Source organism: Fundulus heteroclitus, chromosome 15 (genome assembly GCF_011125445.2).
Source record: "Fundulus heteroclitus isolate FHET01 chromosome 15, MU-UCD_Fhet_4.1, whole genome shotgun sequence".
In the NCBI taxonomy this organism is placed as follows: domain Eukaryota; kingdom Metazoa; phylum Chordata; class Actinopteri; order Cyprinodontiformes; family Fundulidae; genus Fundulus; species Fundulus heteroclitus.
The window spans coordinates 16,388,013-16,405,374 of record NC_046375.1 but is presented as its reverse complement, the minus strand read 5'-3'; the positions used below and the strand labels follow the sequence as shown (position 1 = coordinate 16,405,374).

At 43.2% G+C, this 17,362-nt stretch overlaps 1 protein-coding gene across 4 annotated transcripts; it reads left to right on the top strand.

Annotated features, from left to right (window-relative positions):
* Positions 1-1,942: 1,942 nt before the first annotated feature.
* si:ch211-57i17.1 (FEZ domain-containing protein) lies at positions 1,943-17,094 on the top strand. 4 transcript variants are annotated; one of them, XM_036147541.1, is made up of 11 exons: positions 1,943-2,350; positions 8,409-8,517; positions 10,795-10,923; positions 11,685-11,826; positions 12,093-12,220; positions 13,212-13,361; positions 13,540-13,620; positions 14,220-14,295; positions 14,387-14,452; positions 16,101-16,128; positions 16,526-17,094. In XM_036147541.1, exons 1-10 carry the CDS (start codon positions 2,046-2,048, stop codon positions 16,109-16,111), a joined length of 1,197 nt encoding a protein of 398 aa, XP_036003434.1. In that variant the 5' UTR covers positions 1,943-2,045; the 3' UTR covers positions 16,112-16,128; positions 16,526-17,094. The 4 variants fall into 4 exon arrangements, with proteins under 4 accessions (XP_036003434.1, XP_012724267.2, XP_021175269.2 ...); XM_012868813.3 differs by lacking the exon at positions 16,101-16,128; XM_021319594.2 differs by having other exon boundaries at positions 16,101-17,094.
* The last annotated feature ends 268 nt before the right edge of the window (positions 17,095-17,362 follow it).

Sequence of the window (17,362 nt, the reverse complement as noted above, 5' to 3'; positions counted from 1 at the left end):
AGCTAATGCAGTTCCCTACAACACCTGTTTTATCGGTAAAACTTCCAAATGTTTTAACCCTAAAGTGAAAAACATCTAGTGGGGTCTAAGGCCTTTACTTCTCCGACAAACATAAAATGTTTGTTGAGAAATGGAGATGTCAAAACCTGCATTGTTGAATGTGATGCTTTTATTCTGATCTGTAGTGGAAGAACTAAGCAATACAAGTGGCCAATTGCTAGTTTTATTCAAGAGTAAAACGCAGCTGAGGGGTTTCACTGGAATACAAAGTCCTTGTGTTGGAATGTTTACTTGAAGTGAACAGTGAAACAATACAAAACTGTTTTAAAATGAGTAAGGTAAAAAAGATACAACGGAAATATATGTTTAACTGAATGTTTATTTAAAAACTGTGGTGAAAATGTGAGTATCAATGGGGCAGCTTTGGGTATGAGGGTATATTTGGTGTGCCAGTCCATCAGTTGTTTTAGAGGATTCATTGATTTAATCATGCAATTGTATTCACTATACACAAAATGCAGTACACTGCCATTTTAAATAACATTTGAATATGAAGAAACGGATACAGTTTAATCAGAATTTGAACATTGTGCCTTTTATATACAAGTGTACACATTTATACTGTGTATAACTTGTCAGTAAAATTATTTAACAATCTTTATATTCATACAGAAAAAAATTATTTTGACTAAGCCATGGAAAGATGGAAAGTGACATTAAGGAGTTAAAGAAGAAAATTATGACAATTGACCACTGCAAAGAGGCTGTGATTGGACAATAAAGTGGGGATAAATGAGACGCCAATCATTGCAACTATGAAACAATGGCAATAAAATTCTGCAAACCACACAATATAGACATTACTGACTAAAACATACTTATTTACAAATATGTTGGTGATGTTGACCTCCTTGAAATGCTGTCATGAATTTGGTACATCTGGTGGTACATTACCTCTGTGGTTGTCTTTAATACAGACATATTTTTTTACATAAGACTCTAAAAAGTAACTAATGCAGCCTAAGACCAAACCCATGTTTCTGGCAAATTCAAGCTTCTGTTGGTTCTTCCCTTAATATTAAAGGAAATGGCAAGTTCTCTGAAACAACATGACAAAAGAGTGGCAGATGTATGCCAAGCCACTGCTGTCCCTCTTGAAGAGGGGAAGAAATGCCATTATTATTATTATTTGCACATATAGGAAAACAGCATGAAATGCACGAACTACCCAAACAGCAGCATCTCACATGTCTACTGTAAGAAAAAAGCAGGCATTTAGATGCAAGCCCGGACAAAATATGGCACTGATCACTTACTTTGAAATTTCATGTAAACATCTTTCTAATTTGGGATTCCCCCGGAGGAGCTGGCCCAAGTGGCTGGGGAGAGGGACGTCTGGGCCTCCCTACTGAAGCTGCTACACCCGCAACCCGACCCCGGATAAGCTGAAGACGATGGATGGATGGATGGATGGATGGATGGATAGATCTTTCTAATTATAATTTATGTATTCTGTGTAAAAAAAAAAAAAAAAAAAAAAAAAAGCTAAATACATGTAAAAAATAACAACTGTAAAAACGTTTTCTGAACTGGTGAAACATAAATAATAGATGTACATGCATAAAATGTATATTTAGAGTTCGAAATGCACATGCTGAAATGAACCACGAAGCTTAATGTATCAATTACTCTATATACAAAAAATAATAAGAAAATCAGATATCAAGATTTATTTATATTTTTTAAGCATCCGTTAAACAGATATGTTTATTTTAAATCAGAGTTTTCCGACTCGTAAATGACCTGCTTGTTTTTGAGCGGGTCTTAGCCCCCAGCGTTCGAAGTCTTAACATCGCCCCTGAACGACGAATCCCTCGATGTTTGTTTTGTTGGCAAATGGGAGGGGCGAGCACACTGACGTCATCACGCCCCGCCCCCCCATCGGCGTTCCAGCAGCAGTCTCCCAAAGCCGACCGACGGCAGAGCAGAGAGCGCCGCGGAGGACGCGGAGCGAGCGACCGCAGAGACAGCTTCCCAGGGCAGCCATGGCGGCGCCGTTAGCCCACTTCGACGAGGACTGGCAGGACTTCAACGAGTTCCAGCCGTCGTCGGAGTCGGCCGAGCAGCTGGACCAGCTGAACTCCAACGCGGGCGACCCGTCGGGCCTAGACGACTTCTCCGATGCGGACAACAGCTTCTCCGGGGACATCTGCAGCTTCAAGTCGATGGAGGACCTGGTCCACGACTTCGACGAAAAGCTAACCGTGTGTTTCCGAAACTACAACACTACGACGGAGAACATCGCTCCGGTTAAACCCATGACGGAGGAGAACTACCTGAAAGACGACGAGTGAGTGTTAATTATCTTCTAACTTTTAACCTGTCAGCTAGCCTGCTTAGCCCCGCAAGCTAACTACACAACATTCATATATGAGAGTCTGAGAGAATCTCACCAGGAATGAACTCGGTTAGTGCAGGGGGAAAAAACACGGTACACGGTTCATTATAGGCTGCTTTTTATACCAAGATTGGGTTAAACGCCAAGAATTATCCCACATCGTCCACAAACGTCTTTCTGCTTTACAAATCAGAAAGTTTGCCAGTAAGGTTGAAAGTGAGGGTCCAGACCCCACTGTGGAAGTGGAAGTGGGAAAGTCTTTTCTCTCTCTCCCTTTTATTCAACGTGGTGTTGTTGAATAAATGTTAAGGCGATAAATGTTAAAAAAAAAATGCTGTATTTCAAAACAAACCAGTTTAGGGCACCACAACAGTATTGAAAATGATAGATAGATAGATAGATAGATAGATAGATAGATAGATAGATAGATAGATAGATAGATAGATAGATAGATAGATAGATAGATGGGTATCTTTATTGTCATTTTGTATGCACAAAGTGCGTACAGAACGAAATTTCGTTTGCATACAGCTTTAAAAATCGCAGTAGATTGCACTAATTTTCAGGATAACGATGCAGCAGCGATTTATGTAAATAGATTATGTAAATAATAATGATAATTTAAAAAAAAATCACAAATTAAAATGGATGTGGTATTTTAAAAACCGGAGTTCTTCAATCAGCACTGGAACATGTTAAAAAATGTAAACCCCATCAACATAGGAAAAATCCTTACTTCTTTAGTCATGAAGTAATAATTAAGTGTTTATTGGTTTACCTTATTGCTATTTTTCCTGGGCTGGAGAAGAAATCATCGGTAAAAGTTGGACTTGGATCCATATATATATATTCTGACCTTAAGCAAGTCTGGATGCCTCTGTAAAGCTAAAAGAAGGGAAATGAAAAGAGAGGAAAAATTATTGGCAGAACATCGTCGGTCTTACAGGCGAGAGATAAACCGCCAGTACACAAATCACTGTCTGTACTAAAACCCGATCTTTGCCAACATATGGGTAGTCCTGAGTGGATCTCCGGAAATTAGCTGAAATTTGAACAGAATTACCACATATTGCTCAAATATTACTGTAGATTCTAAGGCTTTTTTATGTTGTATTGAAACTGTGCCGATGTTAAACGTAACTGAAAGCGATACCTGCCTCACCCGGACCGCCGTTTTCCCATTGGAGTCACACAGGGTGGGATCGCAGGAAGCTTGGCCTGTCAGCATCTGTTTGTAATCTCACTGGGAGGTGCCTGGCAATTTTTGGGTCACATTGGCACTCAAAGGTCGCTCAAAGGTCACAGCTACGCCTTTCACAACAACACGGCAATGCGGCGCAGCACTCGCTCACATCAATCAGCCAGCGGGAGGAGATGCTACGTTTTCTCCACTGATCACCCTTCTCCTGCCCTTTGCATTGAACGTGAGAGCCTTTTAATGCGACCAAACAATGTGTGCAATTTTTATAGATAGATAGATAGACTGCTGGATCCAAGAATATTCATTGAAAGTTGAGTGAAAGAAGAAAATATCTATTATTTTTTTAATTGAGCTGCGACGTAGCTATCCTTGACAGCAGGAACGCCACAGAACCACAGGCCGATCGCCTCCATGCGACGCCGCGTTGGTGCTGGAATTCAACCAAAAGGATCCCCCACTAAGTATTGAGCGCATAGAAATATGACATTTCTGTTCAAAATACCCTTTTGTATTGATCTCATTTGCTTTTGAAATTTGCAGAGACACAAAATTTGGCTTTTTTCGTTATCTAGAAATAAAGGCTTGACATATTTCCGTATGTGTGTAATGAATCTACATGATATGGAAGTTTTCCTTCCAGAAAGAGCAATGACAGATTTGAACCTTTTCACAATATTTGAGCTGTTTGATACATACTTTAGGTTAATGTAGGAAGGCTTGCAGGCCGTTTGCTTAGTTGACCTGCTGTGCTGGTGCTTTTAACAAAGCAGACGCTCGTGGAGCTGCTTCCTACAACATCGTTGTAGCTTGGCTGTCCTGCCAAGTGTAAAACGGACTGCTGGGTGCAATTCTAGGAGACCACGATATGTAGATGGCTGTCAGTTGAAAAGCAGGAAGACGTTTACGCGCTTTAATATTTATTGCAAGTCATGTTGTTGTTGTGACTTTCATTAATTCCACATATGGCCGCTTTTTCTACCATCCGCAGCCCCATCGCAGGGATCATTTCGGGTTTTAGCGTTATCATAAATTGTTTATAGACAATCCACCAGGACTTTTATCATGATGATCATTGAAACAATCTTTTCACCTCGTTAGCGAGTTCTTATTGGGACTCACTCCTCCTGAAATGCTACGTAGATGTCCATTTGTCAGTATATATCAGAGGTATATCGAGTTTTAACAGAAATTTGAGGAGCTCAGACAGGAAGTGTTTTTCTTTAAGGGGGAAAAACAGGAAGGAGGGTATGAAATAATTGGACGGCAGCCCGACAAAGCTTTAAAATCAGCGCCAAGCTCGGTAAGAGTCTTTTCTGGGTGGCTGCGCTTTTCCAGGACGTGCCCAGCTCCTTAACAAGCGCCACTGAAACTCTGCGGCTGAGACCCGCTGCAGGAGAACGACGGTGAACTGTAAGGACATGGACCTCGTTTCGATTTATTTTTTACAGTGGAGCCAAGTCCTGTGTTTGGGTTGAGGTTTTGCTCTGTGCATCCAAGATATTATGCGTAACAATAAACTCAATCGAGTTCCCGAGACAAACGAGCCGGAGTGGAAGCAAATAAATGAGCTCGCTGTGTCCCCTGTTGTGAAACTGCGCCTGCGGCGTGTTTTTGGCCGGCGCTCACGTGGCCCGAGACGGCGTCGCTGCTCGGTGCCACGCGGCGTTTCCTGCCAGGCTTTGCCCCGTTTTAAACGGGCCAGCAGCTCGCCAAGCGGCGCGTGAACACTTCAGGGAGAAGCGTGGATGTTACATAAACATTTGTCCTGGACATCGCAGGAGCCGCCGCGACACATGGGCTCACAGTGTCCGCCCGTGCACGGCCAAAAACGCACTGGCTTGAGCACGCTAGATAAGATAAGATGGGCTTTATTGATCTCACACTGGAGAAATTCACTTGTCACATCGGCTCAGTAATCAATAATCAGAAGAAGGTGCCAAAAGGAGGAAAAGGTGCATCAGGTATATACAGTGTGTCCATATATCAAAAATAAGAAAAATAAAAATGCAAAAAGGTATGGGATCAGTTATTCCTACCCTTGGTGCTGATTTTCTCCAGGGTTATGGGGTGATGGGTTTGTACTTTACAAACTGTGGCTAAAGACAGCTCAGAATGGATAAACGTTTGCATTTCAAGCTCCCTCCCACATCCACTTTTTTCTAACCGGATAACTGGAGATTTTTCAAATGCAAACTTTCTAGTAAATAATAGTGTTGATAGTATTGGCCGATACCGATACCATCTGTTTGAAATTGATGTGTCTGTGTATATATGAAGAACTGCATACTACTTAGGGTAGTAGAACTTTTTATTGCCTACCTGGAATGGGTGACAATAGTTGAATAAACTTTTGGCTCTCAAAGGCCAAAATAGTGCAACATTCATGAAATTATAACAAGTATAATAGTAGTGCAACAGTAAGACAGTAAAATTACATTAATAATTGAATTATCTCTTTTAAACCCTGGGTTTTGGCTCTCAAATGCCAAAATAGTGCAACTTTCATGAACTTCTATAACATGTATAATGCTAGTCGGGAGAGAGAAGGTTGCGTTCAAGTGACATACAAACATCAAAATGGTATCAGTGCCCTATTTGTTGGTACTCGCCGATACCGATGCCACCATTTTAATGCTGGATCGGGGCCCCGTCCGATACTGGTATCGGTATCGGTGCAACTCTAGTAAATACTTTAACTTTAATGTAAGGGAAGTATCCATCTGTCCCTGCTTTTAGTGTTTCCTATTACTAGAGAATAGCATGGCTGTCGTTCTTAATAGGAGAACAAGGAAATGCTCCTTTTGGTAAAAGTAAATACTCTTCAGAAATGAACAAAAATTTTAGTCTTTAATCTGGGGGAGCACGATATACACCTCATTGCCAAAAGTATTCACTCCCCCGTCCAGATAATGAAAATCAGGTGTTCCAGTCCCTTCCTCGGCCACAGCTGTATAAAACCAAGCGCCGACGCTGCGGACCGTCTCTGCAGACCTTTTGTGAACGAGTGGGTCTTTCTCCGGGGGCTCAGTGAACTCCAGCGGGGTAATGTCATAGGAGGCCACCTGTGCAACAAGTTCAGTCGTGAAATTCCCTCGCTCCTAAATATTCCCCAGTCAACTGTCAGTGTAGTTAAATCAAAGCGGAGGCGACTGGAACCGACAGCAGCTCAGCCACGTAAACGTCATAGAGCAGGGGATGCTGAGGCGCCTAGCGCACAGGAGAGCCGTAGAGCTCCAAAACTTCACGTGGCCTACAGATTAGATTGAGAACCGCGCTTCATGGATTGAGTCTCCATGGCCGAGCAGCCAAGGCATACATCACAGATAAAGTTAGCGTTGTTTCTTTGCATTTCAGCACCCCAGTGGAGAACAGCTCCTCAGTCCCCACAGTGCCAACCAGGTCGGTCTTCTCGGTGACCAGGGGGTCGCCACTTTTAGAGAAGGGAGAAACCATCAGTGGAGATATTTTTTCCCTTCCCCATGAATGGCGGTGCAAATTTCAGAGCCACGTTCTCTTCAAGGAGCTGCTCTCTAGTAGTTGTCATATGAGAATCCGGCCTAGACGCGGTGATGATTCACCAGCCTGACGATGTGTAGTTAGCACAGGACAAGCTCACCTGACATTTCTGCTGTGGTAACAGCTATCAGGAGACATGAGGGGTTTCCTTTTCCTCAGGATGTCCTCTGACTCACTTTTTGAAGATGAGGAGTTTTCATCCACCCGGGAATTTTGGCCGCCGTCAGACTCTTCGTCACCAGCCTGGTCACTGTCCATATTCAAACACCATTTCTACAGTCTGATTTCTTTTACACTTCTATGGCATATTCCATCTTCTTTTATATTTTCAGAGCTAGATGGATGGAAAAAGGGAAGAAGTCTATGTTTTCTGAAAACTTAGTTTTAGTAACATTCTGGGACCAGCGAGGCTTTCTGTCTTTATCCGTTAAAGTAATTAACGCTCAAACTGTAAAACGGTCAAATCGAGCGACGTGGCCGTTCTAGTGTTGACTGGGTGATGATGAGTTATAATAAACACGCCAAATAGTTTTAGCGTTTATCATCAGTTTACTATTGTCACTATTATATAGTGATTCGGTGTGTTTGAGTGTGAAGAGGTTTTCAGTAAACACACATGTCCCTCTTCCTGACTCTCCTTCCATAGAAACATTACTCTGATTATTTAGCTTGTAAGCCTGAATACAGAGAAACATGAAGTTTGAAACAGAAAACGTAGAGCTGCTGCCTGATGGAGCACATAAATGAATAAAATCAATTTGGCCCTTCAATTCCAATATTGCCAGGGTTTAGTGACATTTGGACACATTTCACTAATGACCCACTTATAACAAACCTGCCCACTGTTTGCTGAGTCCTTTGAACAACGTGGCCAAATGTGTTTCTGGAAATGAGAAATTAAGGGATTAATTTCTTCTCCACCGTCTGGATCTCAGGATTTTTTTCTTCCAACTTGCAGGCTGCAAAATGCTAAAAAAAAAACAGTATCTGATCTTCTACAGTCGTGAGTTAAAGCCCATTTTAATGAAAGCTGCTTGTATTTATTAGTCTATCCTTCCAGTAGCTCACATCTCACAGGTTAACGTCTGCAGAAACGACACGTGTGACCCGGAAGGCGTTGATCCGTCAGGGCTTTCTGTACGCCTCGCGTAGGCGAGAGGGGTGGTGGTCAGAGAACAGAGCGCAGTTCTGCCTCGCACTGCTGCGTCACGACAAAACGAGAAGGAAGCTGCCTTTGAGAAACTGAAAACGTCCCCTCTGCTTTAACTCTGTCTTCTTTCCGCTCGCCTCCAGGGTCTGGAACGCTTTGACGAACAACTACGGCAACGTGATGCCTGTGGACTGGAAGACGTCCTACACCCGCTCCCTGCACCTGCCGGCCCTCAAGCTCACAGCGCAACAGGTCCCTAAAACAAGCATGTTTCAGTGTCTGCCCAGTAGTGTAAATAAACCATACCTCAACAAATGCCACTTAATTGCCTGATTGAGGAGCTTAATTTGACTGAATCACACAAACTGCCAAACGATCCGATTCATTTTAGATACACAGCTGGAACCCCTTCGTCACCGCGCAGTTCAGTTCACTTATTTGAAGGTAAACGCAGTGAGATTTGATGAGATTTGATCCAATGAGACAACCAAAGCAAAGACATTACACTTTTAAATTGAAAATACCTTATTAATTACCCTGATAAGAAGGCATCCAGTCATAAACAGTTCTTCTAGTGCTCTTCCTCTCCACAAGCCTCTATTTGCAGCAAACACGTAGCCTTATTAGGGCTGCACGATATGGAAAAAAATCGATAAAATATAAATCATATTGATCGATGTCGATAATTATCAACAAATTCAAAACATAGATTTTAAATGCAGCTCTGGCCATTTTATGCTGTCGCTCCTATTTTTAGATACAGAACTCACAAACACTGAATTCAAACTCAACCCTTTGTTCAACCAACAAGTTTTAAAAAAAAGAAAAAAAAAGATGTGTTCTCTGAACTCTTTAAAGTGGGAGGAGCGTTTCTGGGTCTGCGTTTGTGATTGGTTGAGAGGATGTAACGACTGTAATTAGGGCTGGGCAAGTTAACGCGTTAATTTCGCGTTAACTCATTAGACTATTAATGGCGATATTTTCTTTAACGCGCGTTAACGCATGTTGCTCACATGCTTTTATTTTGTGAAGGTCTGTTGCTGCGGTGTAGGGGTTTGAATCAGAACAGTAGGTGGCGATAATGCGCCAATAACCTCGCTGTCAGCCAAACCTCGGATTCAGAGTAAGAAAGGTGCTGACCGGAAAAAAACTAAGCCGACATGCGGAAGGCGGTGTTTCCCGCAGGAAAATTTAGGCGAGGCGGTGAGTTGGCGAACGGAACAAGTTTTGTGCGGAGTGGAGCGGGGGGGGGTCTGCTTAGACGCCGTCGGTGAAGTCGCTTCTCTCTTCAAAGTATCCATGTGTTTTTGCCTGTTTTTCCCTGCCATTCATTATATGCACGCGAGAAAGCAACAACAAAAAACCGCGTGTCAACGTCAAATAAACGCAAGCATATCGAGTTAGCAAGCATTTCAGTTTAAAGTTCTTCCTGCATCGAATATGACAGAAACAAGTTAGTTGTAACCACTGCCAAGTTCAACTTTGGTATTGAACATAAAATGGTAATGCTGCTCCCTGCGGTTACCTCAGAAATTGCCTGTTTTTGGTAGATTTGTTCCCCATAAAGAGAATTCCCTGTCAGTGGCAATAAGCTTTAATTTATTATTATTGCTATTTTTTGTTTTACATGTTTATGATGAGCTTTACACTAACTATGTGTTACTGATAAGTGCTACAAATGTTACAACACTTTTGTTCAAATGGCAGCAGAACATTAAAATAAAAGTGCTCTTTACACTACTTTTGAATTCATTCTTGGAGTTTGTAAATACAATGTGATTAATCGCGATTAATCAGGGCGATTAGTCGCGATTAAATATTTTAATCGTTGCCCAGCCCTAACTGTAATATTTACCTACATGGCTAGAATGCAAAAGGGAAGATAATTGTTCTTTTGAACTTTTTATTGAACCTTTTCTTTCCATCATCGATATACGTCCATCGATCAATATCCCCATTCGTAGCTAATTCCTAGCTAGCCGGTGTGTGCATTTTTATCGCCTCCGCCATTTTTGCCGTGTTGTTATTTGGCATGCGCCTGTTTCAGGCTCCGCCTCCTTTGGTGGCGCAGATCGTCATCCGCTTTCTAACAAACCGTATAGGTCAGAGGAATAACCTCCAAAATCACACAACCGGATAAAAGTTTAATCTCGTCATCAAACGAATTTAATATTATTGGTGCAAGAACATGAAAACCGAGGCGTCTAGATTTAATTCCTGACACCACACCTTTGTGCATCCGCGTGTCGATGCAGATCGGTTCACCTTAGCATCCCTGTTGCAGACAAAATCCCTTTATTTTGTTGAGCCCAGCTTGGCAGCTGTTTCTGGTCTAGAAGCCTTTCTGGGGTCTTTACCCTTCTTTTTATCTTACTGTCAAGAGAGAAATAAAAGGAACCCTCAAACCCAACATATTCAATATTCACCTCTGGTTGTTTGCATTTTTTTTGCTTGGATTTTAAAAAATGTCAAAGTCTTGTTGCATCTTTTATTGGATGTCTAAACCTCTGCCCCCTGCTGCCTCCCAAGGGGCAGAAGGCGGAGACCCAGTCTTTGGATCTGTCCGACGACGACGACGAGGAGCTGCGGGAACAGCTGGACATGCACTCCATCATCGTCTCCAGCATCAACGAGGAGCCGCTCTTCACTGCTGAACAGGTAACTGTATATGTCGGTCAGCCCACTGGCTATTTCCTTAAATCAGAGCTGCGTTGACTTGAGTCAGCCGTTACCAGAACGGGCCTGTTAACCAAATACAGAAGCTGAACACGATCCGATCTCTGTGTGCTCATCAGTCGGGACTCGTGGCTGATTCACAGCACCACGCCTGTATTTCCAGGGTTGAGTAACAAATGTTTTGTGTTTAGACAAAGACAAACGTCACGTCCAGAACAAACGTCTAATGTGCGTAAATAAGAACCTCATTAGAACCTCCTTGAATGTCACCGCTGTTACATTAGACTGAAATCCTCATCATCCTTTAAGGCGGGGGTGTCAAACTCATTTATATATTGGGCCACTTTGGCATCATGAAGTCATTAAAAGGGCCGGTAGCACCTGTATAGATGACACCTTTGATTTTAGATGTAAAAGAAAATGTAAAAGATTTCACAGTGACATAGAATTAGCACCCTTAGGCCCATTTGAACAGTTTATCTGCAAAAAATGTTGATACTGGGATGAGTTACACATCAAACTCTCATCATTCTGCTTAACTTATTCTCTTTTTGGACATTTTTGGGTTGTTTTAATGTGTGTTTCATTCCAGGTGGCTCAGTTTAAGCCACTTTATTACAATTTAAAAGGATATATGCCTGTACTTTATGACATGATATGCCATTTTTTTGGCTCTTGAGGGCCAGATAAATTGCCTTAGCAGGCCAGATTTGGCCTCCGGTTAAAGGCTGTGGTGTCGTTAGGTGATAGAGGAGATCGAAGAGATGATGCAGGAGTCCCCCGACCCGGAAGACGACGAGAGTCCCTCCCAGTCCGACCTGTCCATGCTCTCCCAGGACCTCGGTGGCATGAAGCGATCCGGATCCAACACGAGCTTCGAGGAACGTGAGTCTTCCTGCTCCTACACACACAGAGACACCGGGGACCAGAAGTCTTTCTGTTCAGGCTGCTCTGGTGTTTTAATGTGCTCTGGGCGACCCGTTTTACAGTTCTCCAAACAACTGAATGAATTTTAACATTTACTTGTCTCAGTAAATGTTCTAAAATTGGATTGGAGTGTAGAATCAACATTTTTACTTGAGGCTTCTCGTTGCGGTTTGGTCCTCCCTACCTAAGCCACGTTTCCCTCTGCGCCCTCGTCCGCTCCGCAGGGCTTCGTCAGCTCTCTGTGCCGGAGCTCGCCCGGACCCTGGAGGAAGTGGAGGCGGCCATCCGTCGCTACAGCGAAGAGCTGATCCAGGCTCTGGCCCTGCGAGACGAACTAGACTTCGAGAAGGAGGTACTTTTAATCTGGTCACACGCACGACGAGTGTCAGAGTCAGACCCAGCAGAAACGCTTCGGAGGAAACGTACCGAAGCAGAGCGGCTCAGAAGCGTTCAGGGGGCTTCAAACGGCCGCGCGTTGTCAGAATCGCCGGCAGCTTTATTTCTTTATCCTTGTTTGAGCGTTACTTTGCACAGATAACCAGGACGCACTGGAACTCCAGCTTTATTTTCCATAGCCTGCAAAGTTTTGACATTTTACAAGCTTTTCTAAATGAAATGGCCATCTTCCAGCTGGAAATGTAAAAGACGGCTGGAAGAACTCCAGTGCTTTTATTCCAAGGTTTCTTAATTAATAAAATAAAGAGTTCTAAACATGTGAAGCAAAAGAAAAATATTTTGTTATGCTTTATCCCTATGATGGAAATGCTTCCTTAATACCCAAAGCAGGCCTCATACAGTGGCTAGCAAAAGTATTCACACCCGCCTAGTCTTCTCTTATTTGATCAGGCTCCGCCCACAAGCAACAATGTGTTTCGTTTGGTGTTCATGTGATCGACCGGCAGTGTGGGACATAATCGTAGAATAGAAGATAAGCAAATGTATGGTTTTCAAAATGTTTGGCACATAAAATTCAGAAAATCATGGTTTGAATTATTTTACAATAAAATCCAGTTCAACCAATCTTAGCCTTCAGAAGTCGCCTCAATCTGTAATTATGTTCCTTCCACAACAATGCTGTGCTACTTAGTGTTGATTTATCACATAAATCATAAAACAACCACTTTGGGGCTGTAAAGTGACATAAATGTGAAAAAGCTCCTTATGCCAGGCACTGTAATTGTGGGGAATGACTAAATGTTCTGGATGCTTCATTTTATTTGCCTTTTTCATCTGTTCTGCAAATTCAAATAAAAGCTTTTTGAAAACGATCAAACCGGGACAACGGGCGCGTTTTTTCCCCCCAAACCCTGTGGAGGTAATGATGAAATGTGGCGGCTGTGCAGGTGAAGAACAGCTTCATCTCGCTGCTGATCGACGTGCAGAACAAGCAGAAGGAGCACCGCGAGCTGCTGCGCAAGAAGAAGAAGATCAGGAGCACGACCACGACGGGGCCCAACGGCCAGAGGACGAACAGCACGCACATACCCGGCACGGTGAGTTAGCCGGGGGGGGGGGCTTTTTCCAACTTAGAAAAATAGATGCTTGCCCCGCGCAGATATGCTTCACCTTCCTTCTTAGCACCAGCGCCTTTCCTTCCTGTCGTAGACGGCCTCCTTATCTCTCCTCAAATCTCTTCTTTCCCCCCTCCCTCCTTCCTCTCACTCCTTGTAGCTCCTCACTCTGGAGGGACTCTCCAATGTCATTCAAAATGGCCTCCGTCAAACTTTTGGCCACACAGGAGGGGATAAACAGGTGCCCCCTGCTCTTTCTTCTGCACTTTCTCCTGTGTTTTTTGGGGGTGTTTCTACTGGCATGCACATCTTTTTTTTTTTTTTTTTTTTTTTTTTATTCGGTTTGCCTTATTGTTTGATTTGCTTTATTGTCTTTTACTTTCTTTTTCATTAAATACCTCAGTGTCTTGTAAATGTATTTAACTCCCCCTCTTAACCTCTACGCATTTTGTCACGTTCCGACCACAAACTTCAGTGCGACGTTGGTGAACAAGCGGCATCATGGTGACTAAGGAACAAGCCTGACCTGACCTGTCTATCAGCAGAAATGCGTCTTATCAACTACATTGTGTTGGTCTGTCTCATTCAAGTTTGCGGTCGCATTGTGACAAAAACAAGCCCGTCGTTGGAATTCTTTTATTTATTATTTAAACATTATCGCCCAGCTTTATTTAACTAAAAAATCGTCTTGTAGCCCAGCTGCATGTTTCGTAACTTTTAGCACAACGCAGGCTTTTTATATGTTCCAAAAGTTCGTTAGAGAAAGTTAAGCAAGTCTTAAGTCACTTGGTGTGTTTTATTTCCCCCCCACCTTCGTAATCTTGTTTTTTTCCTCTTTAGTATCTGACCACAGTGATCCCCTACGAGAAGAAAGCGGGCTCTCCGTCTGTAGAAGACCTCCAGATCCTCGCAAAGAGTGAGTCCGTGAGGCAGAGCGCGGCGCGCTTCAATCACATGTTTGTTTGTCGGATCTTAGCGCCACCTCTAACTCTTCCTCTCCACATCAGTTCTTCACGCCATGAGGGATGACAGCGAGAAGGTACCGGCCCTCCTAACGGATTACATACTCAAAGGTAAACAGGGCTTGTATTATGTTGCCTTGCTTGGGTGACCAAGTTAAGCAACAAGGTTGAGTGAAAACATATTGTAATAACCTCAATAAGAGGCTTTCTACGGGTGTTGTATGGTGTAATTTATTTACTCTGCACTCAGATTTTAACCTTAAAACCATCAGAGAAACTAGTATTTAAGCAGTTGGTGAATATTTGTCAGCAGTCTAATCGTAATGCAAAAAAGTGTTTTGTACTTTATGGGTAATTGTAGTTGTCCACAGTTTGAAACATTTACAGTAGAGACATAGTTTCAATAGAAGTGATTGGGGGAGGTTGAAAGAGGGTTTATAGCCTTGCAGTCAGATGAGGTCCAGCTGGAGCAGCCAGTTTTACCAGACAGGACCAAAAGCAGAAGTATGAGCACAGACGGGGGAGTTAAAATGAAGAGGAACTGCTGTGCAGTTGGTTGCATGAACAAGCAAAAGTTTTAAACGGGGGGAGGTGGGGGGGAGGAGGAGCTAAATTTGTTAAAGGAGAAGTCTGTTCAGCAAGGAAGAATCAGTGGATCATTATCTATACCTAAAACAAATACGTATGCGGTGATTTAATGAATTTAGCGTTAATCAGTAAAAAAATAAAAGTATTATTTTTTTGTCGCGATCACCGAGTCTGGGAGCGGCCATTAATGACCAAATATGGTAACACCTCACTCCTGACGTCATGGTGCGGTGAGCCGAGGGTCGTTCTCCAGGCTTTACAAGATAATTTAATAGGAACCGTTATACACATCTGTGATCAACAACAATTATTTCGGATTTCCAGAGGACTTCATCATTAAAATCCACAAGAGCAATTGTTGAAGCGACAATGCCCACGTGCATGGCAGTTAGATGTGGCAATACATCGGGTAAAAGTGAAAAAAACTTTAGTTCTTTCACCTTCATGATCCACCACGAGTTTGTCGTTGGATTGCCAACTTGAAGTGGGAGGATTTGCCATCGAACTTCTGGCCAGAGAATTTTCAGTAGGTTTTTCTTTTGTATAATATAGAATGTGCGATTGGTCGATAGGCTGACCAACCGCGTTGTAAACAAAACATCACGGCCGGCGTCGTGCCAAACGAATTATCATCGCCAGAATTTGTATCCCCTTACGTCGGGATCGCATTCAGCTGGAAGAACGAATCCAGTCAACTGCGCCTCATTTCCAACCTATTAGGCGTGGAAATGAAGATGTTTTACCTTTTTTAATGAAATATAGCAGTGGTGTTATTACATTATGGTTCAGTTAGTGGGTTAAAACTGAAAATGTTACCGCACCATGACGTCACAAACTGGGAGGTGGCAACATGGATGCCTCCAGTAAAGCACATTCAAATCTTAATAAAAAAAAAAACCATATCATTTATTGAACAGTATGTAATCATTATGTATTTAAAGTACTTTCAGAAGTTTGAATTCTGAATATGAGCAGACTTCTCCTTTAATACTGTGCAGTATGAGCCGGGTTGGACCAATGAGAGCTCAGAGGTAAAGGTTTAGTAAAGGTAATGCTGGCAGCTTTCCCCGCCAGAGAAAAGCAGCGGTGAACCCGAACACCGAACGTTCCTTGTTGTTGACGTGTGCCTTCCTTCTGCTTTTCGCCCGCGCTCCGCTGTCCCCTGGGGCAGCTCTCGTATGAAAGCGGAGGAACCCGAGGTTGGTGAGGTTCAGCGCAGCTCATTGACATCAAACGCCTCGTCGTCCTCCCCGTCTGCGCAGCATTCCCTCCGACCAGCACCATCAGCCTCCCTACCCACCTCCTCCGCTCTCCGCCGTGGTGCCCGTTGTGTTGTGCGGTGCTTGCAGCTGCGCTACACCCACTGGGACTGTGGGATACACACACACACACACACAGACAAACAATCGCACTCACGCTCATACTTTCTTCACATTACCAGCTTGTAGCAGCAGCTGTTGGTGTGTTTGCTTCTCACCTGCAGTCGGCGTTTTTTCCTCGTCTCTAGCCACACATCTCTCCCGGCTCTAGCATGATCCACGCCCGTCCGTCACGTGCCGCGGCGTCTCTCACCGCCCGTTGTCTTTCTCTCCACAGTTCTCTGCCCCACGTAAGGTCCGACGCCAGGCTCTGGTCGCTCCGGAGTCGACCAGCCGGGGAGAGTTTTGGCCGTTTGGGGGAAAACCCAGGAACTGATTGACATCCAATCCTTCCTTCCTTCTTAGTTTCCCCTGGTGGTACTTTCTGCCCCTCTTGTTCTGTTCTTTACTTCTGATACGACTATTAGTCTTTGTATTTCTTTTATTATTTAATATTTTAGCTTTTTTTTTTAACCATTGAGTGCTCCATTCTTGTATATTCTGACTATACACATGTGCATCTCAGGAACTGAACTCATCGTCAAAAACGTTTATTTTAGTGAGTTTTAGTTCATTACAGAAATGTTTATTTCTGTCTGTTTAGATGATTATGGTTCTCGACCAGCGGAAACTTAAAATGCACCCTCTTTAGGACGGGTGAGCCACAAAAGGCCAACGCTAAAGAAGCTCGTTCAGAGTACAATAGCAACCAGGGATTAGCTTAACACCTCATCAGTGCCGCCGGCTGATTGCCTTCATGCCTTCATTTAGATGCAGTAATTGATGCAACGTGATGCGTTCACTGTACAGCACATGGACATCCTTTGCTGTAAGCCGACGCTTCTGCATTCAAAGTCCTTTCACAGCAGTCTGGAATAACAACTAAATTTGGGTTTTCAGCAGCTATAGGCAGAAATCATCCAAATTGGCTGAAAGAAACACTTGAACCGTATCAGCTCAGTGTAATAAATCTATGTATTACGTGCTTTTAGAGAACTTTTCAATGATACTCAGATGTCTTGAGATGCACCTGTGATTCCTCATGTGTGGATGCCAGTAATCAGTGTTAACCTGA

Excerpts from the sequence above, each read along its gene's own strand:
- si:ch211-57i17.1 (XM_012868813.3), top strand. The coding sequence starts at position 2,046 with ATGGCGGCGCCGTTAGCCCACTTCGACGAGGACTGGCAGGACTTCAAC. Across the intron at positions 12,221-13,211 it reads AACTAGACTTCGAGAAGGAG|GTGAAGAACAGCTTCATCTC; the intron begins GTACTTTTAATC and ends GCGGCTGTGCAG. Across the intron at positions 14,296-14,386 it reads CCTCCAGATCCTCGCAAAGA|TTCTTCACGCCATGAGGGAT; the intron begins GTGAGTCCGTGA and ends TCTCCACATCAG.